At 43.3% G+C, this 16931-nt stretch overlaps 2 protein-coding genes across 4 annotated transcripts; one reads left to right on the top strand and one right to left on the bottom strand.

Annotated features, from left to right (window-relative positions):
- Positions 1 to 24: 24 nt before the first annotated feature.
- On the bottom strand, positions 25 to 1902 carry grcc10 (gene rich cluster, C10 gene). Of its 3 annotated transcripts, none has more exons than XM_023974344.2 (4): positions 1795 to 1902; positions 1349 to 1407; positions 808 to 981; positions 25 to 651 (listed from the first exon to the last, which is right to left on the bottom strand). In XM_023974344.2, exons 2-4 carry the CDS (start codon positions 1398 to 1400, stop codon positions 512 to 514), a joined length of 366 nt encoding a protein of 121 aa, XP_023830112.1. In that variant the 5' UTR covers positions 1401 to 1407; positions 1795 to 1902; the 3' UTR covers positions 25 to 511. The 3 variants fall into 3 exon arrangements, with proteins under 3 accessions (XP_023830112.1, XP_023830111.1, XP_023830113.1); XM_023974343.2 differs by having other exon boundaries at positions 808 to 984; positions 1795 to 1894; XM_023974345.2 differs by lacking the exon at positions 1349 to 1407 and having other exon boundaries at positions 808 to 984; positions 1795 to 1866.
- Positions 1903 to 1908: 6 nt separating this feature from the next.
- Positions 1909 to 3173, top strand: LOC111954540 (SAYSvFN domain-containing protein 1). Its single transcript, XM_023974342.3, has 2 exons — positions 1909 to 2389; positions 2606 to 3173. The coding sequence occupies exons 1-2, from the start codon at positions 2129 to 2131 to the stop codon at positions 2942 to 2944; spliced, it is 600 nt and encodes a 199-aa protein (XP_023830110.1). The 5' UTR covers positions 1909 to 2128; the 3' UTR covers positions 2945 to 3173.
- Positions 3174 to 16931: the final 13758 nt, after the last annotated feature.

The following is a 16931-nucleotide window of genomic DNA, read 5'->3' as shown; positions in this document are numbered from 1 at the left end:
AAAATAACATTTCAACCCAAAAAATCTGAGTAGCATTTTCTTTTTTTTAATTACATGTATTAATAACTCTTATCCAGCAGTGACAACAGATTGAAAAGGTCAAACAGTAAATCATGGTATAAATGACTTAAGGCAAAATGTAAAAAAATAAATACGGAAAACAAATATTCATAAACAAAGGATTTAAGTTAGCTGTCAGGTGTATTGCATTTAAATCCAGGAATGCAATAACTGAACTTTGAAGAATGAAATTTGTCCATCCTGGTTGGAGGTTGCAATTCTGACATTTTGTGTTTTAATTTGAACCAATACAGGTCTGATTTGTGTGCATTATCCCAGGGTGATATACCAAGGTAACCAATTCACTTTTTCCTATGATTGATTGATTGAAAATAAAAAAGATGAGATGAGTTCCAAGCGTGCACGTACTTGATGAAATTGACCATGCACACACATTTTCAAGTCCAGTAACATTTTTAGATGTCCCTTCTCAGAGACCAAGGTGAGTTTCCTAGGAAGCTGTGATGGCACCACCTATGGGTGGAGTGGACAGGGGAGGCAGAAGAAGAGACTTCAGTTTGATGGACATGGCTGCTATCTCTGGGTCCTGAGTTTCATACATCTTCACCAGACGGGCAAATTTAAGGACACCTGAAAAATTGATAAAATAAGCAATGACTACCATGATTTCACAAAGAGCTCGAACTGAACATGAAGCTAAAAGTGTAAAGTCAAAACACAAATCAATGCCACTGAAAAGTGACAATAGATTGTCTCTCTCTATCCTATATCAAAGTGGCTTCTTACCCTCTCCCTCGTTGTTGAAGCCATACGCCTTGATGACCTCCTGTTGGATCTGGGTGGCAACAGGGAGCACCAGCTGCAGCATCTTGCCCATGTCGTTGCAGGCGCTCTCCCGTGCCTCCTCCATCCGTGCTGCATTCTCTGGCACAGAGAAGGCCTGGATGACCTCACTCAGCACTACTGCAACACACAAGAGCATTGTGAATAGATCTGTGCCACAACTGGGCATTAGTAATAGTGTGGGGTGGCAGGTAGCCTAGCAGTTAAGAGCATTGGGCCAGTAACCAAAAGACGTATGTTCAAATCCCYGAGCTGGCAAGGTGGAAAAAATCTTCCGGTCAGCCGTTGAGCAAGGCAGTTAAACCCCAACAACTGCTCACAGGACAGTGGATATTGATTAAGGCAGCCCACCACACCTCTCTGATTCAGAGGAGTTGGGTTAAATGCAGAAGACATATTTCGGTTGAATGCATTAAGTTGTGCAACTGACTAGGTATTCCCTTTCCCTTCCCTAGATAAGGCAAAATTATGTGACTGTTCATACCTCTGGCCTGCTCAACAGTGAGGGTGGGCTGCTGGGCTGGAGCTGAGGCCATTATGTGTCTGGGAAAAAAGGTGTGAAATAAGAGCAGATATTTCAATGAATAATGTGTATTTCAGAAAACGTTACTTAGCTAACTTCTGCATGTGTATGTACAGTGAGTAATACTTTCCTGTGTCCATTACTTACACAAACATAGGAAAACTGCATAAATGGACATATCTATCTAGCTATATATTTAGCTTTATCAAATGAATCCAGAACTATGGATGGAGATATTTGACATGAGTACAGTATCCTTCTAGCAAGCTAGTTAGCTGTTGTGGCTAGGTAGGCTAGCTAGGTGACAGCATCTAGTTGAGCTAGATAGCTATTCCATCTTTAACGTTACTCTGGAATGCGCAATTAAATACCTACATAAAAAATGTAATGCAGTATTGGTTACTTACAATATATCAGTTGATAAATACAAACACCCGAGCAAGAAATGTTTAGCTTGTCAGCTGGGTGGTGGGGAGTGACGCTTTACGACTCGCCATTACGTCATTACGTACGCCTGGCTGAACAGGAAAGTAAACAAACTAAAGTGAAACAGATTTACAATATTTCATTCTTCCTGTAACAGTGAAACATTGAATTCGAGCATTACCATGAAACCACATTTTAGACAATATTTCCGCGGTTGAGAAGACGGTATTTCACAGGAAAAATCATGTTGGGACTGCTCAAAATCTAGCTAGCCAAGACAGTAGCCAGTAAMTTTCTTTCCTATCTGTCGTGTACATGTTGCCACGCAGTCTTTCATTGCCGCATGACTCAAGAGTTGATTACAATATGGAGCAAAAGCTTGCAGAGTTCAGAGCTCGAAGAAGGGCTGATGTGGCTCCTAAAATAAGCGAAAAGCAGCCCATAACATCATCTGACAGTGGCAGCACTCTGATCTCGGCCAGTTGCCAGTCATCAACAGCTGATGCAGACACACAGGAGTTTACAGAATATCCAATCTCTGCTGTCTCTCAGGCTACAAGGACTAAACATTGGGGGGTAGGCTAAAACTCAATACTCAAAATACTATGGTCCGGTTACCCGTACACAGTTTAAACCAAGTCCTGGACTAATAAAAACTTTAATTGGAGATTCAATGAACATACTGTCTGGGAAACCAGCCCTATTTGTCAAGTAGATGTCCGTTAGTAATACACGTCGATTCCATCTTGTCAATGTTCGCTAACTTAATTKAATCTTTCCCCACCGTTTTAGGATGGCTGGTTGCTGGAGAGTAATCTGGGTCAATGGCTTGTTTCGAAKCGACTGGCTTTCACAAATCTGATTTTGCTGAAGGTGTTGCTTTGGCTGGTTCTACTTGGGCTGTTTGCCGAACTGGAATTTGGKTTGCCTTTCTTCCTTATCTCTCTCTTCTACTGGCTGTATGAGGGGCTGCGGAGCCCAACTGCACGTCAACCAGGAGAACTGAGCGCTTACTCAGTGTTCAACCCAGACTGTCAGCCTCTCCTGGGGGCACTTACTGCAGAGCAGCTAGAGGGAGAGATGGGCTACAGACCACTCACTGGTCAACAGATGAGACCCTCAAACAACTGACTTTAATCTGACATTTAATAGCTACTGTACTTTAAGCTTTCCACTGTAATAAAAATTAACTGGAAATGTATTTATTTGAATGTGCACATTGCTGATGTTGATTTTTAAGTCAAATGTAGCCTATTCCAAACTACAAGATCATTCAACACTGCCACACATTGATGATGCTGTGATAGCACCAACATCTGCTTGTTAATTCCATTAAAATGTGTGTACTTGAAACTTAGAACATGATATTACTGTACTTTGAACACACAGAGAGAAGGTTGACAGTGTCTGAAATATTTTTGAAAAATATACTTTTGAATATATCTGACAGTGCTCGGTTTCCTTGCGCTTTATGACACGACAGATGTTATTGGCCCTTCGTTTGGGGCTTCCAAACGGTACAAGTTGACATCGACAAGCGGGCAGAGTAGCCCACGTTTTGCGAGCATGGAGAGGCCAGAGATTGCCAGACTAGTAAATTGGGCTAAGGAACAGAAGGTGGGTATTGGAGAAAGGCCAGCAGTGCATGTTCTACAAGCAGTATAGCGGATGAAAGCACGGCATGAGCGTGGTGAACGAATAGACGTGGTTATGGACAGCRATGAAGAAGGAGAAGAGCGGAGTGCAGTGGGAAGATGTGTGTTGAGGAAGCGTATTCTGATGGCTCAGAAATTGAACCTGATGAGAGTGAAGAGGAATTACCTGTGGTGRCAGGCATGGTGAAGACCTCAGAGTCCAAGCCTCGCCCCAATGGYCACGCAACGGGATGATTCGGGCCCAGTGGGAGTCACATTTTTGGAGAAAGTTGATCTCAAGGTAGCTCGGAGTGATAATTTTCTGTTTCTTCTGTCCAGAGGKAGCAGGTGTTTCGTGTCGTGTTTAGGGACAAGACCTGTGACTTGCTTTACTCTCTGGAGCAGGGCACCTTTGAAAGGAGTGATTACTGGGGTGGCATTGTGTTGAGGTGGAGCAACTAAAATGAAGGATCCCCTGTGTCAGTGACACCGCCGTTTGGTGGTGAAACTGAGAAGACAATGTCTGTCAGTTTGAGTTTTGAAACAGAATCTTTAACGAAGTTAAGTTAGGATATGTCAGTTATCCAGTGAGAGCTTTTGTGTCGCACCCACTAAGGTGTTTCAGATGCCATGCTTTTGGTCATGTTGCAGCTCTGTATAGGAGGGAGATTCCGAGATGTGAGAAGTGTGCAAGAGGGCATGGGAAAAAGGAATGTGTAGTATCCGTGGGAAAAAATGATGTCAATTGTAGGGGTGCCCATGTTGCTGGGGATCAGAAGTGCACGGTGTGAGAGAGACAGGTTGAGGTTACCAGGGTCAAAGGTTGCCAGGCTCAGAGTAGAACAGAAGGTGTCATATGCTGAGGCAGTGAAGAGAGTAGAGGATGATGGGTCAAGGGTGAGTAGTAGGCCTAGGCCAATACAGAGTCATACGAATTTGTGCTTCAGTAAGGTGGGCTTCTTAGCAGTCATTGCCATGGTTATCAACTGTACCGCAGAAATGGAACGTAAATCAAARAAAATAGATGTTGTGCTGGCAGTTGCAGAGAAGTACTTGGGGGTGTACAAGGTTTTACTGCAGAAGAGTTAAGGTGTGTTGAGCGAAAGAGTCCGATCCTCCCAGGCGTCGGCCGGTGTAGGAACAGTTTGGGTCAAAGYAGTGGAATGGGGTARTGATGAATTATTTTTATGAAAGTGGTATATAGCTGTAGGGTTAGTTGGTGGTGCAATTTTTTCCTTTTCCCCCTTCCTTGTAATTTTTGTATCACAAAATGTGACGTGATCTGCCACACACTACTGTACAGTAGGTGGCGGCATGCGCAAACAACATGTGCAAACGCCATGATACCAAAGTAGAAGAARACTAACGTCATCACGTACGCCCGAACAGGAACAGGAAGTAAACATACCAAAGTAGAACAGATTTTAAGATATATCATCTGCGAATGTGTCATACCACTCTTTGTGGCAGTGAATCGTTGAATCACCTCAGTGCCTTGAAAGCATCTTATATAACATTTCCGCTATTCAGAAGGCGGGATTTCGCACGATCGCGAGGCAATCTGCTAGGTAGACCTATCAACAATCCATCAAGCTAGATGGCTAGCTAGTGTTTTTACCAGGGATTGATACGCGCCGTTCACAGCGCGCACATTGCATAGATTGCCACGCACTCTATAATTTCTGCATGAGCATGAGTAAGAAGTTGTTAACATTCGCAAAAGCTTGTAGAGTTCAGAGCCCCGTACAAGGGCTAGTGAAATGCAGCCCATAACGTCACCTGGCAACGGCAACACTTTGAAGTCAGCCAGTTGGGAGTCAACAGCTGATACAGACGCACTGGAGTTGACAAAACATCCGATGTCTGCTGTCCCTCAGGCTACAGGGACTTTACAATGGGGGGTAGGCTAAAACTAAATTACTCAAATGACTAAAACGTCAGTTACTGGGGTAGCTTCATGGCATAGTCATAGATAGCTAACTTCAATTCCACCCTTCAATGTTCGCTAGCTGACTTGATTCTCTCCTCATTTTTTTTAGGATGACTGTCTGCTGGACTGCATTCTTGGTCGAAGGCTTGGTTCAAGACGACTTGGTTTTGCAAACCGGACTTTGCTGAAGGTGTTGCTTTGGCTGGTTTTGCTTGGGGTGTTTGCTGAGCTTGGCTTTGGGTTGCCTTTCTTCCTAATCTCCCTCTTCTACTGGCTCTACCAGGGCCTGCGGAGCCCAACTAAACTTCAACCTGGAGAACTGAGCGCTTACTCAGTATTCAACCCAGACTGTCAGCCTCTCATTGGCACTCTCACAACAGAGCAGTTGGACTGTGAAATGGGAATACTACAGCTAACCATGTAAAGCAGTGTTTCCCAACTCCATTCCTCCAGTACCCCCAACAGCACACATTTGTTGTAGCCCTGTACAAGCACACCTAATTCAACYTGTCAACTAATCATCAGGCCCTCAATGAGTTGGATCAGGTGAGTTTGTCTGTGGTTACAACAAAAATGTGTGCTGTTGGGGGTACTGGAAACACTGACGTAAATGAACTGTTTTTAAATGTGTGCGAGTTAYGCCTTTTGTGTTAAAATGATGTTATGTTTTTTGGTTGCACCTAGACTCAATGAACAATGCACACTGCTGTTGGTTGTAATGTAAAACTGCTTGTTAATTCCATTAAAATTTCTACATCTCACTAGTTTATTTGTCTTACTTGAATGAAACAACACAGGTTCACACACACACAAATACCAAAGAAAGACAGTAGTTGTCCAGTACTTGATGTCACAGAGCAGGGCAAAACCACTTTAAGATCGGGTGACTGCACTGCGCATCACCACCCCTGTGATGTAGGTGAGGTCTTTGTGCCTGGGCTTGTAGATGGAGAAGATGAAGAACTTGGGGGGCGGTGGAGTGGATGGTGAACGTGAATCACAGGCGGGGGTGAACATGAGACGGCAGTTTCTTCGGTCCCAGCCAGCCCCATCCAGGAACAAGACGTAGGCCCCCTCCTGAGAGACAGCGATAAGATTATGAGGGATGGCATTGAGAGTTCCAATGAGGAAGATGTATCTAGCACATGTGTTGTTAATGACACTATTTTGCATGAGGTTACTTAGTCGGAGAGGCAGTAATCTCCTTGCTCTGCTTCAGCACTTCGTTATGCAGGGTGCCTGTGTCCAGAGCCCAGCCCTGGTTACGTCCTGCCTCATGGCTGTCAGGAAACCTGCAAACATAAAGGGATAAAAGTGGAGGCTCCTCAGAGGAGGAAGGGGAGGACCATCAGTGAATTTCATATTTTTTWWAAATAGTAAACCATTTAAAAAGTTATCCTTTTTTAGATAAAACTACTAAATATAATCACGTCACCAAACAATTGATCTCAGTGAACTGTGGTAGTTTGCTGAGTTCCAAGTTGAGCCAGGTCAGATCCAGGATCCAACGAACAGCTTGGAAGGGCACGCCTTCAGGTCTAAAGCAGCACCCTCTATAACATGTTACATATTTACTATTATTATATTACTACAACAAATACTATATTACTACAATAAATACAAATAGTTTATGGGAATATATTACTATTAACCTACACTACTACCTATACAGAGATCTGTTAACTAGGATCAGTGGTGTGGATCTTATACCTTTGATGAGGATCTGGAATTTGTTATGATTAACGTTGTTCTTCACCAGCACATTGTCCAGGGCGGAATCCAGCTCCTCTAATTACAGAAGTTCTGGTTGAAGGGTCTGCAGTACGACAGGAAGCCAGTGAGCTGGTCTGTCTAAAGAGAAGAGGACAACAGACGGTAAATGGTCACATTGAAAAGCCTCTTGGGGAAAGAACTGAGCATTGATATTGTCTGTAGTGCATTGTTTTGTATTGCATTGCATTACATTACATCTATATAGATAATGCCTTTAGTCAGAATACTGAACGTAAAGGAACTTTCTGCTATCCTTCTGTTATCTGTAACCTGCCTGTTGATCTGAGGTCTAAACTGTTTTCTCTGCTCTGTCCAGTGCACTTTCTCTCCACTAAGCCCATCAATGAGTGCTGACGCTGCCACCATTTTATTCCTGCATTTTCTTATTTTTCGTCCAGCAAGTCCACAAAGTCATCTACTGAGTGAACTATATTCTATTGAACTATTCTATCTATACATTTTTATTTATTTTGCATTATTTCTAATTCAAGAAAATGTTTTTCTTTTAAGGATTGGACCTTACCTGTTCCTCTTTCATGGCAGCATCAAACTTGACTTGTACTTYGTCCAACTCGGCTTGTTTCTCATCCAGCTGAGCCTGAGCCTTGGCCAGCTCAGCATTGGCTATAGTCAGTCTGTCTTCTTGCATAACCAAGTTAGCCTGTCCACACTCTAACCAGGCTAACCTGGAGAGAGGAAATGCTGTTCACAATGGTTATCTAATATCAGTTCACATGCACATGTACACATAGACAAATAGTGTTACGATACTACTTTATGGAGGCTAACATCATTCARCGCCTGTTCCCCGTACCTTGAATGGCAGCACTTCCTTGTTGATGCCAAAGAAGGTAGTCATATCGGCGGTCCAGGAGAGCGGGCCGGCCACAATGTTTACGCACTACACGCTTCAGCACTCGGCGGTGAGCTTGTGTGGCCTACCACTTTCCAGCTGAGTCGTTGTTGCTCCTAGCCTTTCCACTTTACAATAACAGCACTTACAGTTGACCGGGCAGCTCTACCAGGGCAGAAATTTGACAAAATGACTTGTTGGAAAGGTTGCATCCTATGACGGTGCCATGTTGAAAGTCACTGAGCTCTTCAGTAAGGCCATTCTACTGCCAATGTTTGTATATGGAGATTGCATGGCCTGTCTCTTATACACATCTAGATGTGTATAAGAGACAGACTCATCCCCAGAAGATAAGATATGCATATTATTAGTATATTTGGATAGAAAACACTCTGAAGTTTCTAAAACTGTTTGAATCATGTCTGTGAGTATAACAGAACTTATTTAGCAGGCGAAACCCCGAGGACAAACCATTCAGATTCTTTTTTGTTGAGGTCACTCTCTTTTCAATGGATTTTCATTGGGAATACAGATTTCTAATTGACCTTCTTGCAGCTCCTACCCTGTCTCTTATACACATCTAGATGTGTATAAGAGACAGGTGTTGCACTGATGTTACCTGCATGGTTAGACGACAGGCAGACTAGATTAGACAGGTAATGTGTATGTGGTATATTGTGGAATCATTTCTGTACAGCAGATATTGTAGCTAATACCTCACGAGAGATGGACTTACATGCGGAGCCATTCCTCGAAAAACTAAGAATAGGTCTCAGTTAACCCACAGTTGTATTCCTTGATGTTTAACTTCTCTAGGATAGGGGGCAGCATTTTCACGTTTGGATGAAAAGCATACCCAAATTCAACTGCGAGCTACTCATCCCCAGAAGATAAGATAKGCATATTATTAGTATATTTKGATAGAAAACACTCTGAAGTTTCTAAAACTGTTTGAATCATGTCTGTGAGTATAACAKAACTTATTTAGCAGGCGAAACCCCGAGGACAAACCATTCAGATACTTTTTTGTTGAGGTCACTCTCTTTTCAATGGATTTTCATTGGGAATACAGATTTTTAATTGACCTTCTTGCAGCTCCTACCGCTTCCACTGGATGTCAACAGTCTTTAGAAATTGGTTGAGGGTTTTTCCTTTGTGTAATGAAGAAGTACGGCCATCTTGAACGAGGGTCACTCGAAGTGTCCTGTTTGTTAGAGGCGCATGACCAGAAAGCTAGCTACAGTTTGTTTTAATCCTGTATTGAACACAGATCTCGTTTTCAATTTTATCGATTATTTACGTAAAGATATACCTAAAGTTGTATTACAAAAGTAGTTTGAAATGTTTTGGTTTACAGGTAACTTTTGAGATATTTTGTAGTCACGTTTCACAAGTTGGAACCGGTGTTTTTCTGGATCAAACGCGCCAAATAAATGGACATTTTGGATATATATTGATGGAATTAATCAAATAAAAGGACCATTTGTGATGTTTATGGGACATATTGGAGTGCCAACAACAGAAGCTCGTCAAAGKTAAGGCATGAATTATATTTTTATTTCTGCGTTTTGTGTCGCGCCTGCAGGGATGAAATAYGCTTCTCTCTCTTTGTTTACTATGGTGCTAACTCAGATAATAGCATCGTTTGCTTTCGCCGAAAAGCCTATTTGAATTCTGACATGTTGGCTGGATTCACAACCAGTGTAGCTTTAATTTGGTATCTTTCATGTGTGATTTAATGAAAGTTTGATTTTTATAGTAATTTATTTGAATTTGGTGCTCTGCATTTTCTCTGGCTTTTGGCCAAGTGAGACAGTAACGTCCCGCCTAAACTCAGATTTTTGGATATAAATATGAACTTTACCGAACAAAACATACATGTATTGTGTAACATGAAGTCCTATGAGTATCATCTGATGAAGATCATCAAAGGTTAGTGATTAATTTTATCTCTATTTCTGCTTTTTGTTACTCCTCTCTTTGGCTGGAAAAATGGCTGTGTTTTTCTGTGGCTATGTACTGACCTAACATAATCGCAAGGTGTGCTTTCGCCGTAAATCCTTTTTGAAATCAGACATGTTGGCTGGATTCACAACAAGTGTAGCTTTAATTTGGTGTCTTTCATGTGTGATTTCATGGAAGTTAGATTTTTATAGTAATTTATTTGAATTTGGCGCTCTGCATTTTTACTGGCTTTTGGCCAAGTGGGGCGTTAGCGTCCCACATATCCCAGAGAAGTTAAACCACATTCCAACCTGAAATGGTTAGAGGAAGGCCCTAAACATTGCCAGACTCCAGCCACCCTAGTCATAGACTGTTCTCTCTGCTACCGCACAGCAAGTGGTACAGGAGCGTCAAGTCTAGGTCGAAAAGGCTTCTTAACAGCTTCTACCCCCAAGCCATAAGACTGCCGAACAGCTAATCAAATGGGTACCCAGACTATTTGTAATGATCCCCCCTTTTTAAAGATGCTGCAACTCACTGTTTATTATCTATTATTTATGCATAGTCACTTTACCCCTACCTACATGTACATATTACCTCTATTACCTCGACTAACCTGTACCCGCGCACATTGACTCGGTACTGGTGCCCCCTATATATAGCCTCGKTATTRTTATTTTATTGTTGCTTTTATTTTTTACTTTCGTTTATTTAGTAAATATTTTTCTTAACTCTTATTTTTCTTAAACTGCATTTCACAGTAAGGTCTACACCTRTTGTATTCGGCGCATGTGACAAATAAMATTTGATTTGATTTTATAAAGACCTTTTTGGAGGAGAGTTTCAGACTGGCTTTGAACTGGTCAAAACGTAATTAATTTAAGTTATTTACACCATGGAAGATGTAATTAGCTCAGAGCTCTTCCTTAAGATCGGGGAATGTATGTGTGCGAATACAAAGCCAAATGTGGATATGTTTTTCACCATGTATAAACAAAAAACTAACATTCCCATTTGCATCACCCTTCCATGGATATTTTCTTCACTCATATTGGGGTTGTATTTTCAAGTCATTGTATATGTACAGWGAGAATTTGAATTAAAGAATGTAAATAATAATCSTTTCGTCTCACTTCCTCATTACACCTGTCACTCTCGCTCTCACCATAAGGTCACGTTAAATTGTTGATACTTTTCATAACCTATTGCACATACAAAAGTGGGATTTTATGTTATTCACTCATTTAAAAAAAAATTTGCACCACCCTATTTTTGCGATTAGTATGTACAAGAAACTGCTTGACCTGGCTCTTCAGCAAGGCCATTTTACTGCCAATGTTTGTCTATGGAGATTTCATGGCTGTGTGCTCGTCCATGGCTGTGTGCCTGTCAGCAATGGGTGAGGCTGAAATAGCCAAATCCACTAATTTGAAGGGGTTTCCACATACTTTTGTATATACAGTGCATTCGGAAATTATTCAGACCCCTTGACTTTTTCTAAATTTTTTGACTTATTCTATTTTTTGACTTAGACTTATTCTAAAATAGATTTTTTTAAATTCCCCTCATCGATCTACACACGATACCCCATAATGACAAAGCGAAAACAGGTTTTTAGACATTTTTGCAAATTCAATAAAATTCAAAAACGTCAAAATTACTTTTCCATAAGTATTCAGACCTTTTACTCAGAATTTTGTTGAATCACCTTTGGCAGCGATTACAGCCTTGAGTATTCTTGGGTATGACGCTACAAGCTTGGCACACCTGTATTTGGGGAGTTTCTCCCATTCTTCTCTGCAGATCCTCTCAAACTCTGTCAGGTTGGATGTGGAGAGCGTCACTTCACAGACATCTTCAGGTCTCTCCAGAGAGGTTTGATTGGGTTCAAGTGCGGGCTCTGGTTGGGCCACTCAAGGACATTCAGAGACTTGTCCCATGCCACTCCTGTATTGTCTTGGCTGTGTGCTTAAGGTTGTTGTCCTGTTGGATGGTGAACCTTCGTCACAGTCTGAGGTCCTGAGTGCTCTGAAGCAGGTTTTCATCAAGGATTTCTCTGTACTTTGCTCCATTCATCTTTCTCTCGATCCAGACTAGTGTCCCAGTTCCTGCCGCTTAAAAACATCCCCACAGCATGATAATGCCACCACCATGCTTCACCATAGGGATGGTGTCAGGTTTCCTCCAGACATGACGCTTGGCATTCAGTACAAAGAGTTCAATCTTGGTTTCATCAGACCAGAGAATCTTGTTTTTCATGGGGCTGAGAGTCTTTAGGTGCCTTATGGCAAACTCCARGKGGGCTGTCRTGTACTTTTTACTGAGGAGTGGATTCCATCTAGACGTTCTCCCATCGCCACAGAGGAACYYTGGAGCTCTGTTAGAGTGACCATTGGGTTTTTGGTCACCTCCCTGACCAAGGCCCTTCTCCCCCAGTTAAGTTTGGCCGGGCTCCAAACCCACCGCTTTGTCATTATTGGATATTGTGTGTAGATTTATGAGGACCAAAAAAAAAAGATTTTAGAATAAGGCTGTAACCTAACAAAATTTGGAAAAATGTAAAGAGGTCCGAATACTTTCCGAATGCACTGTATAGTGTATCTCTGTGCATTCAAATTGCCATCGATAAAATGCATGTGGTCACGTCTGGAGGAAACCAGGCACCTCTCATCACCTGGCCAATACCATCCCTACGGTGAAATGTGTATCTAATGATTGTTATTAAAATACCTGCATGCCTCCATGTGGGTTCAATCCCTTTTGTGGGGAAATGAGGCCAAGTGGCATTCACAAGAGGTGAATGGCCATACCTCTCCTCACTCTCCCTACACCMTGCAGTTCTCTAGGTAACATACAGTACATGACACCGCTCAGTGAACCACAAGATATCCTGTCCTTTTATCAATGTGGTCTAAATACACTTATAAAGTCACAGATATAGGCTATATTCTATTTGAACATATTCTTACTTAAAGTAAATGATCTGGTAAGCCTTCATTTATTATTTTCTTTACAGATCTATTTTGTCACTATACCTGTCAAATTACAAAATAATATTGTACTTGATATCCTATAGAGAAATTGTAATGTTCATAATGACATTCACCTTTTTTTCAATAGACTGCCAGGGCGACAAATGGAACCTCCGGCAATTCTCGCTCTCATTTCTTGGCCGKAACTAGGGTTTCTTAGAGATAGAGGTAAATATAATTAAGAAACATAATTAAGAATCATCATGAACACAGTCTGAATGGTTCGACAGCCATTACGGCTGTAGAACACGAACAATTATGGAACACTGGAGCTAAGGTTTTGCCACCGATTGGATGCTGGAAGACATCGGCCACAAGCTTGACCCAAGACAGCTTGGATGCAAAAAGGGTCGACGACAGATGTCTTGGTCAGCCTCCGAGACATGATATACAATCCACTGATGCAAGGAAGACCATTATACTGTATATGCACCATAATAAYAGCAGATTTTGGCAAATCCGTCAACAAAGTTGACCTTACAATGGTACTAAAGTTCCTGATTCAACTAGGAGTCAGAGTCCCTTATCCCCTGACTCTGTAGCTTTATCTCCAAAAGGAAGCAGAGGATGAGGTACTTAGGCACCTTTTCACCATGGCAACATCTGACCTGTGGAGTGACTCAAGGTTAACTTATCTTCCTGGCCCTCTTCGGCAGCGCACTTCAGAAGTTCGATCACAGGTGGAAATAMWTTTTTTGCCCATGATCTCCTCCAGTCTAACAGGAACTTCCTACCACAACCAATCATCGCAACCTCTAGAMGAAGAAAAATGCCACTCACACAAACTCAGACCTGTCACAGCAAGAACTGAATGATCTCAAAGATCATCCATCCCCTACATGACTCAATTATTGAACGGCAACTCATAACAACATCCACAACAATAGTAAACKTAAGTTGCATGTATGTTACTTTTGTTGTTTTATTACATTTTTATCATGCAATTCAGAGTTCAATTATATTCTGCCATGTGAATGAATTAAATGAATTTGAACTTGTAATATTGAATGAAAAATAACTACAACGCACTAGTCATGTCTAACAGATATGTCACTGTGTAATTTTTGCCATGAATTTGCCACGAGCCACAGCATCCCGATAAGTTTAGATTGCTTGTCATCCTCACACCGTATGTGGCTGACTGCTATCACAGTATGACAGGGTCAACAACGTTAGGAGAATGGACTTCATCTTCTCTCAATGTATTCACAGCTGTCATACACAGAAGGAAGGGATAGAAGGAAGGAAGGCTCGAGTGGAAACAGTATCAGCCAGTGTGAAGGATACTTTCAGGACATATTGTGCAGTGTGCTTTGAATTTGAAGTGGAGATCTAATTGCATAGTGTGAGATGCTGCCACCATTTCAGATTGGTGGAATTGTGTTTAACCCACATGTTTCTCGCCATGACCCTCCTCTCCATGTGCATCCTATCTCCTTGGCTCCTGAACTAAAGCTAGAGAACATAGAGAGAGAACTAGAGAACACAGAAAGAACTAGAGAACATAGAGAGAACTAGAGAACATAGAGAGAACATACATAGAGAGCTAGAGAACAAAGAGAGAGAACTAGAGAATGTTATGTTATTTAACCTTTCTTTAACTAGGCAAGTCAGGAACAAATTCTTATTTACAATGCAATGTGGTTCCCAATAAGAGCAGCTGTCTATCGTTGTTCGCTGATTGGGGATCATTACTTAGGCAGCCCTTTTTCCCACCATTAGTTGTGGGATCTTGTTTTCTGTTTAGTAGTCTTAGCCTGAACAGAACTGTGCGCTTTCGTTTTCGCTTTTGTATCTTTGTTTAGTGTTTTTGATAAAAGAATCATGAAACACTTTCCACGCCGTCGCTTTGGTCTACTCTTTCCTACCATCTCACAAGAGCGTTACCAGAAGATGCCACCAAAAAAAACGAGACCAAAGCAGCGGTGGCCAGGAGGAGTGGGACATGGGAGGAAATCCTGAAATGGAGAAGGACCCTGGAGCGTGTCTGAGAGTATCACCGTCCAAGGGAGCATGAATGGAGCGGCCACGAGAGCGAAACGGCGACAATACGAGGAGTCTAGGTCGTCACAACGGAAGCCCGGAGACGACAGCTCCCAAAAAATGTGTTTTTTTGGGCCGGGTGGCACACGGGAGATGGGCGGAGTCAGGGTTGTTAGACCTGAGCCACTCCCCGTGCTTACCGTGGGGGAGATGTGACTGGTCAGGCATCCGTGTGTGTTATGCGGAGAGAATGCACACTGTGTCTCCCAAGTGCGCATTCACAGCCTGGTGCGCTCTGTTGCCAGACTCCTTGCATTTGCCAAGAGCTAGAGTGGGCATCCAGCCTAGGATGGATTGTGCGCTTCAAGCGGTCCTGTGCTCCATGCGTCTCCTCCGGCTCCAGATTATCCTGCCGCCAGCTTACGCACGGGTATCCCCAGTTCGCCAGCACAACCAGTGCGGCTGTGCCAGCTCCCCGCACTGGCCGTGCTACATCGGGGGATTCAGCCAGGACGGTTGTGCCAGATCTGTGCTCCCAGACCTCCAGTGTGCCTCCACGGCCCAGTAATAGTGCGCCTGCGCCGGCTCTAGCGCACTATGCCTCCAGTGCGCCTTCATAGTCCCAGTGCGTCCTGTGCCAGCTCTCCTAAACTCACCGAGCTAAAGTGGGTATCCAGCCAGGACGCGCTGTGGCAGCTCCCGCACCAGGCTTCTAGTACGGTTCCCTCAGTCCGGTGAGAACCTGTTCGGCTCTACGGTAGAAAGCCCTTCCAGTGATTGAGCATGCCCGACGCCTCCAAGTGAAATATCCTTATTCGGCTGTGACTGCTCAGTGATCCATGGCACGAAGACCTTCATGAATGATCCATGGCAGACGAGCCTTCAAGTGATGATTCCATCGGCACGAAAGCCTTCAGTGATGATCCATGGCCTCGACCTCCAGTGATGATCCGGATTGGCCCGGAAGCCCTCCAGTGTGATGATCCATGGCCCGGGAGCCTCCAGTGATGATCCTGGCCCGACGCCTCCTAGTGGACAGATCCATGGCACAAAGCCTGCAGTAATGATCCATGGCCCGGAGTTCCTCGCAGTAGATGATGCATGCACGAAGCCGTGCAGTGTATGATCCGAGGGGGAAGGAGCCTCCAGCGAACAGGTCCCCAGTCCGGAGCCCTCAAAGTTGACGGTCCACAGGCCGGAGCCTGCAGCGACGGTCCACAAGGCCGAACGGCCCCAGGCGATGGAACGATCCGGTGGCACAAGGCGCCACCGAAGTGGGGGGAGCCGTCGTATACCGATGCTGGGGTCTGCGTCCCGCACCGGAGCCTCCACCGAGAGTACGATGCCCCCAGACCCTCCCCTATAGGTTTCAGCGTCTGCGGCCGGTAGTCCGCCCTTTGGGGGGTGTACTGTCACGCCCTGACCGGTAGACGATCACTTAATTATTCTCGTGTTGTGTGTGTGGTCAGGGTGTGAACTCGGGTGGGAAATTCTATGTCTGTCTGTTTCTTTGTTTTTTGGGAAGTGTGGTCCCAATCAGAGGCAGCTGTCTATGTTGTCTGTTGATTGTGGGATCATACTTAGGCAGCCTTATTTTCCCACCATTAGGTGTGGGATCTGTTTTCTGTTTTAGTGTCTTACGCCTGACAGAACTGTGCGTTTTCGCTTTTTGTTATTTTGTTTGAGTGTTTTTTAATAAAAGAATCATGAACACTTTCACGCTGCGCTTTGGTCTACTCTTCCTACCACCAACAAGAGCCGTTACACTTAGGTCTCTCTTTATGTATTAAATCTGTTTAAAAGAGGACATTGTTATCCTTTTTTTTTGTACTCCCTGACGAAGGATGCAGCCGAAACGCGTCTGCTTTTTAAAACTTTGTTTCTATTGAACATGCCATACTAATAAAGGCATTTTTTAATTATATGAAGAGTGCCTTGGTCCTCCTTTTTTTGATGACCAATTTGACCC

The sequence above is a fragment of the Salvelinus sp. IW2-2015 genome, linkage group LG28 (assembly GCF_002910315.2).
Source record: "Salvelinus sp. IW2-2015 linkage group LG28, ASM291031v2, whole genome shotgun sequence".
Taxonomy (NCBI): domain Eukaryota; kingdom Metazoa; phylum Chordata; class Actinopteri; order Salmoniformes; family Salmonidae; genus Salvelinus; species Salvelinus sp. IW2-2015.
Note: the sequence above shows the minus strand (reverse complement) of the source record. Positions and strands in the feature narration are given on the sequence as shown.

Bases quoted from the DNA above. Each gene is read 5' to 3' on its own strand.
- grcc10 (XM_023974343.2), bottom strand. From the start codon at position 1,400: ATGGCCTCAGCTCCAGCCCAGCAGCCCACCCTCACTGTTGAGCAGGCC. The intron at 985-1,348 runs GTATGAACAGTC...TGTGTGTTGCAG, and splicing joins CACTGTTGAGCAGGCCAGAG to TAGTGCTGAGTGAGGTCATC. The intron at 652-807 runs GTAAGAAGCCAC...TCAATTTTTCAG, and splicing joins CTTCAACAACGAGGGAGAGG to GTGTCCTTAAATTTGCCCGT.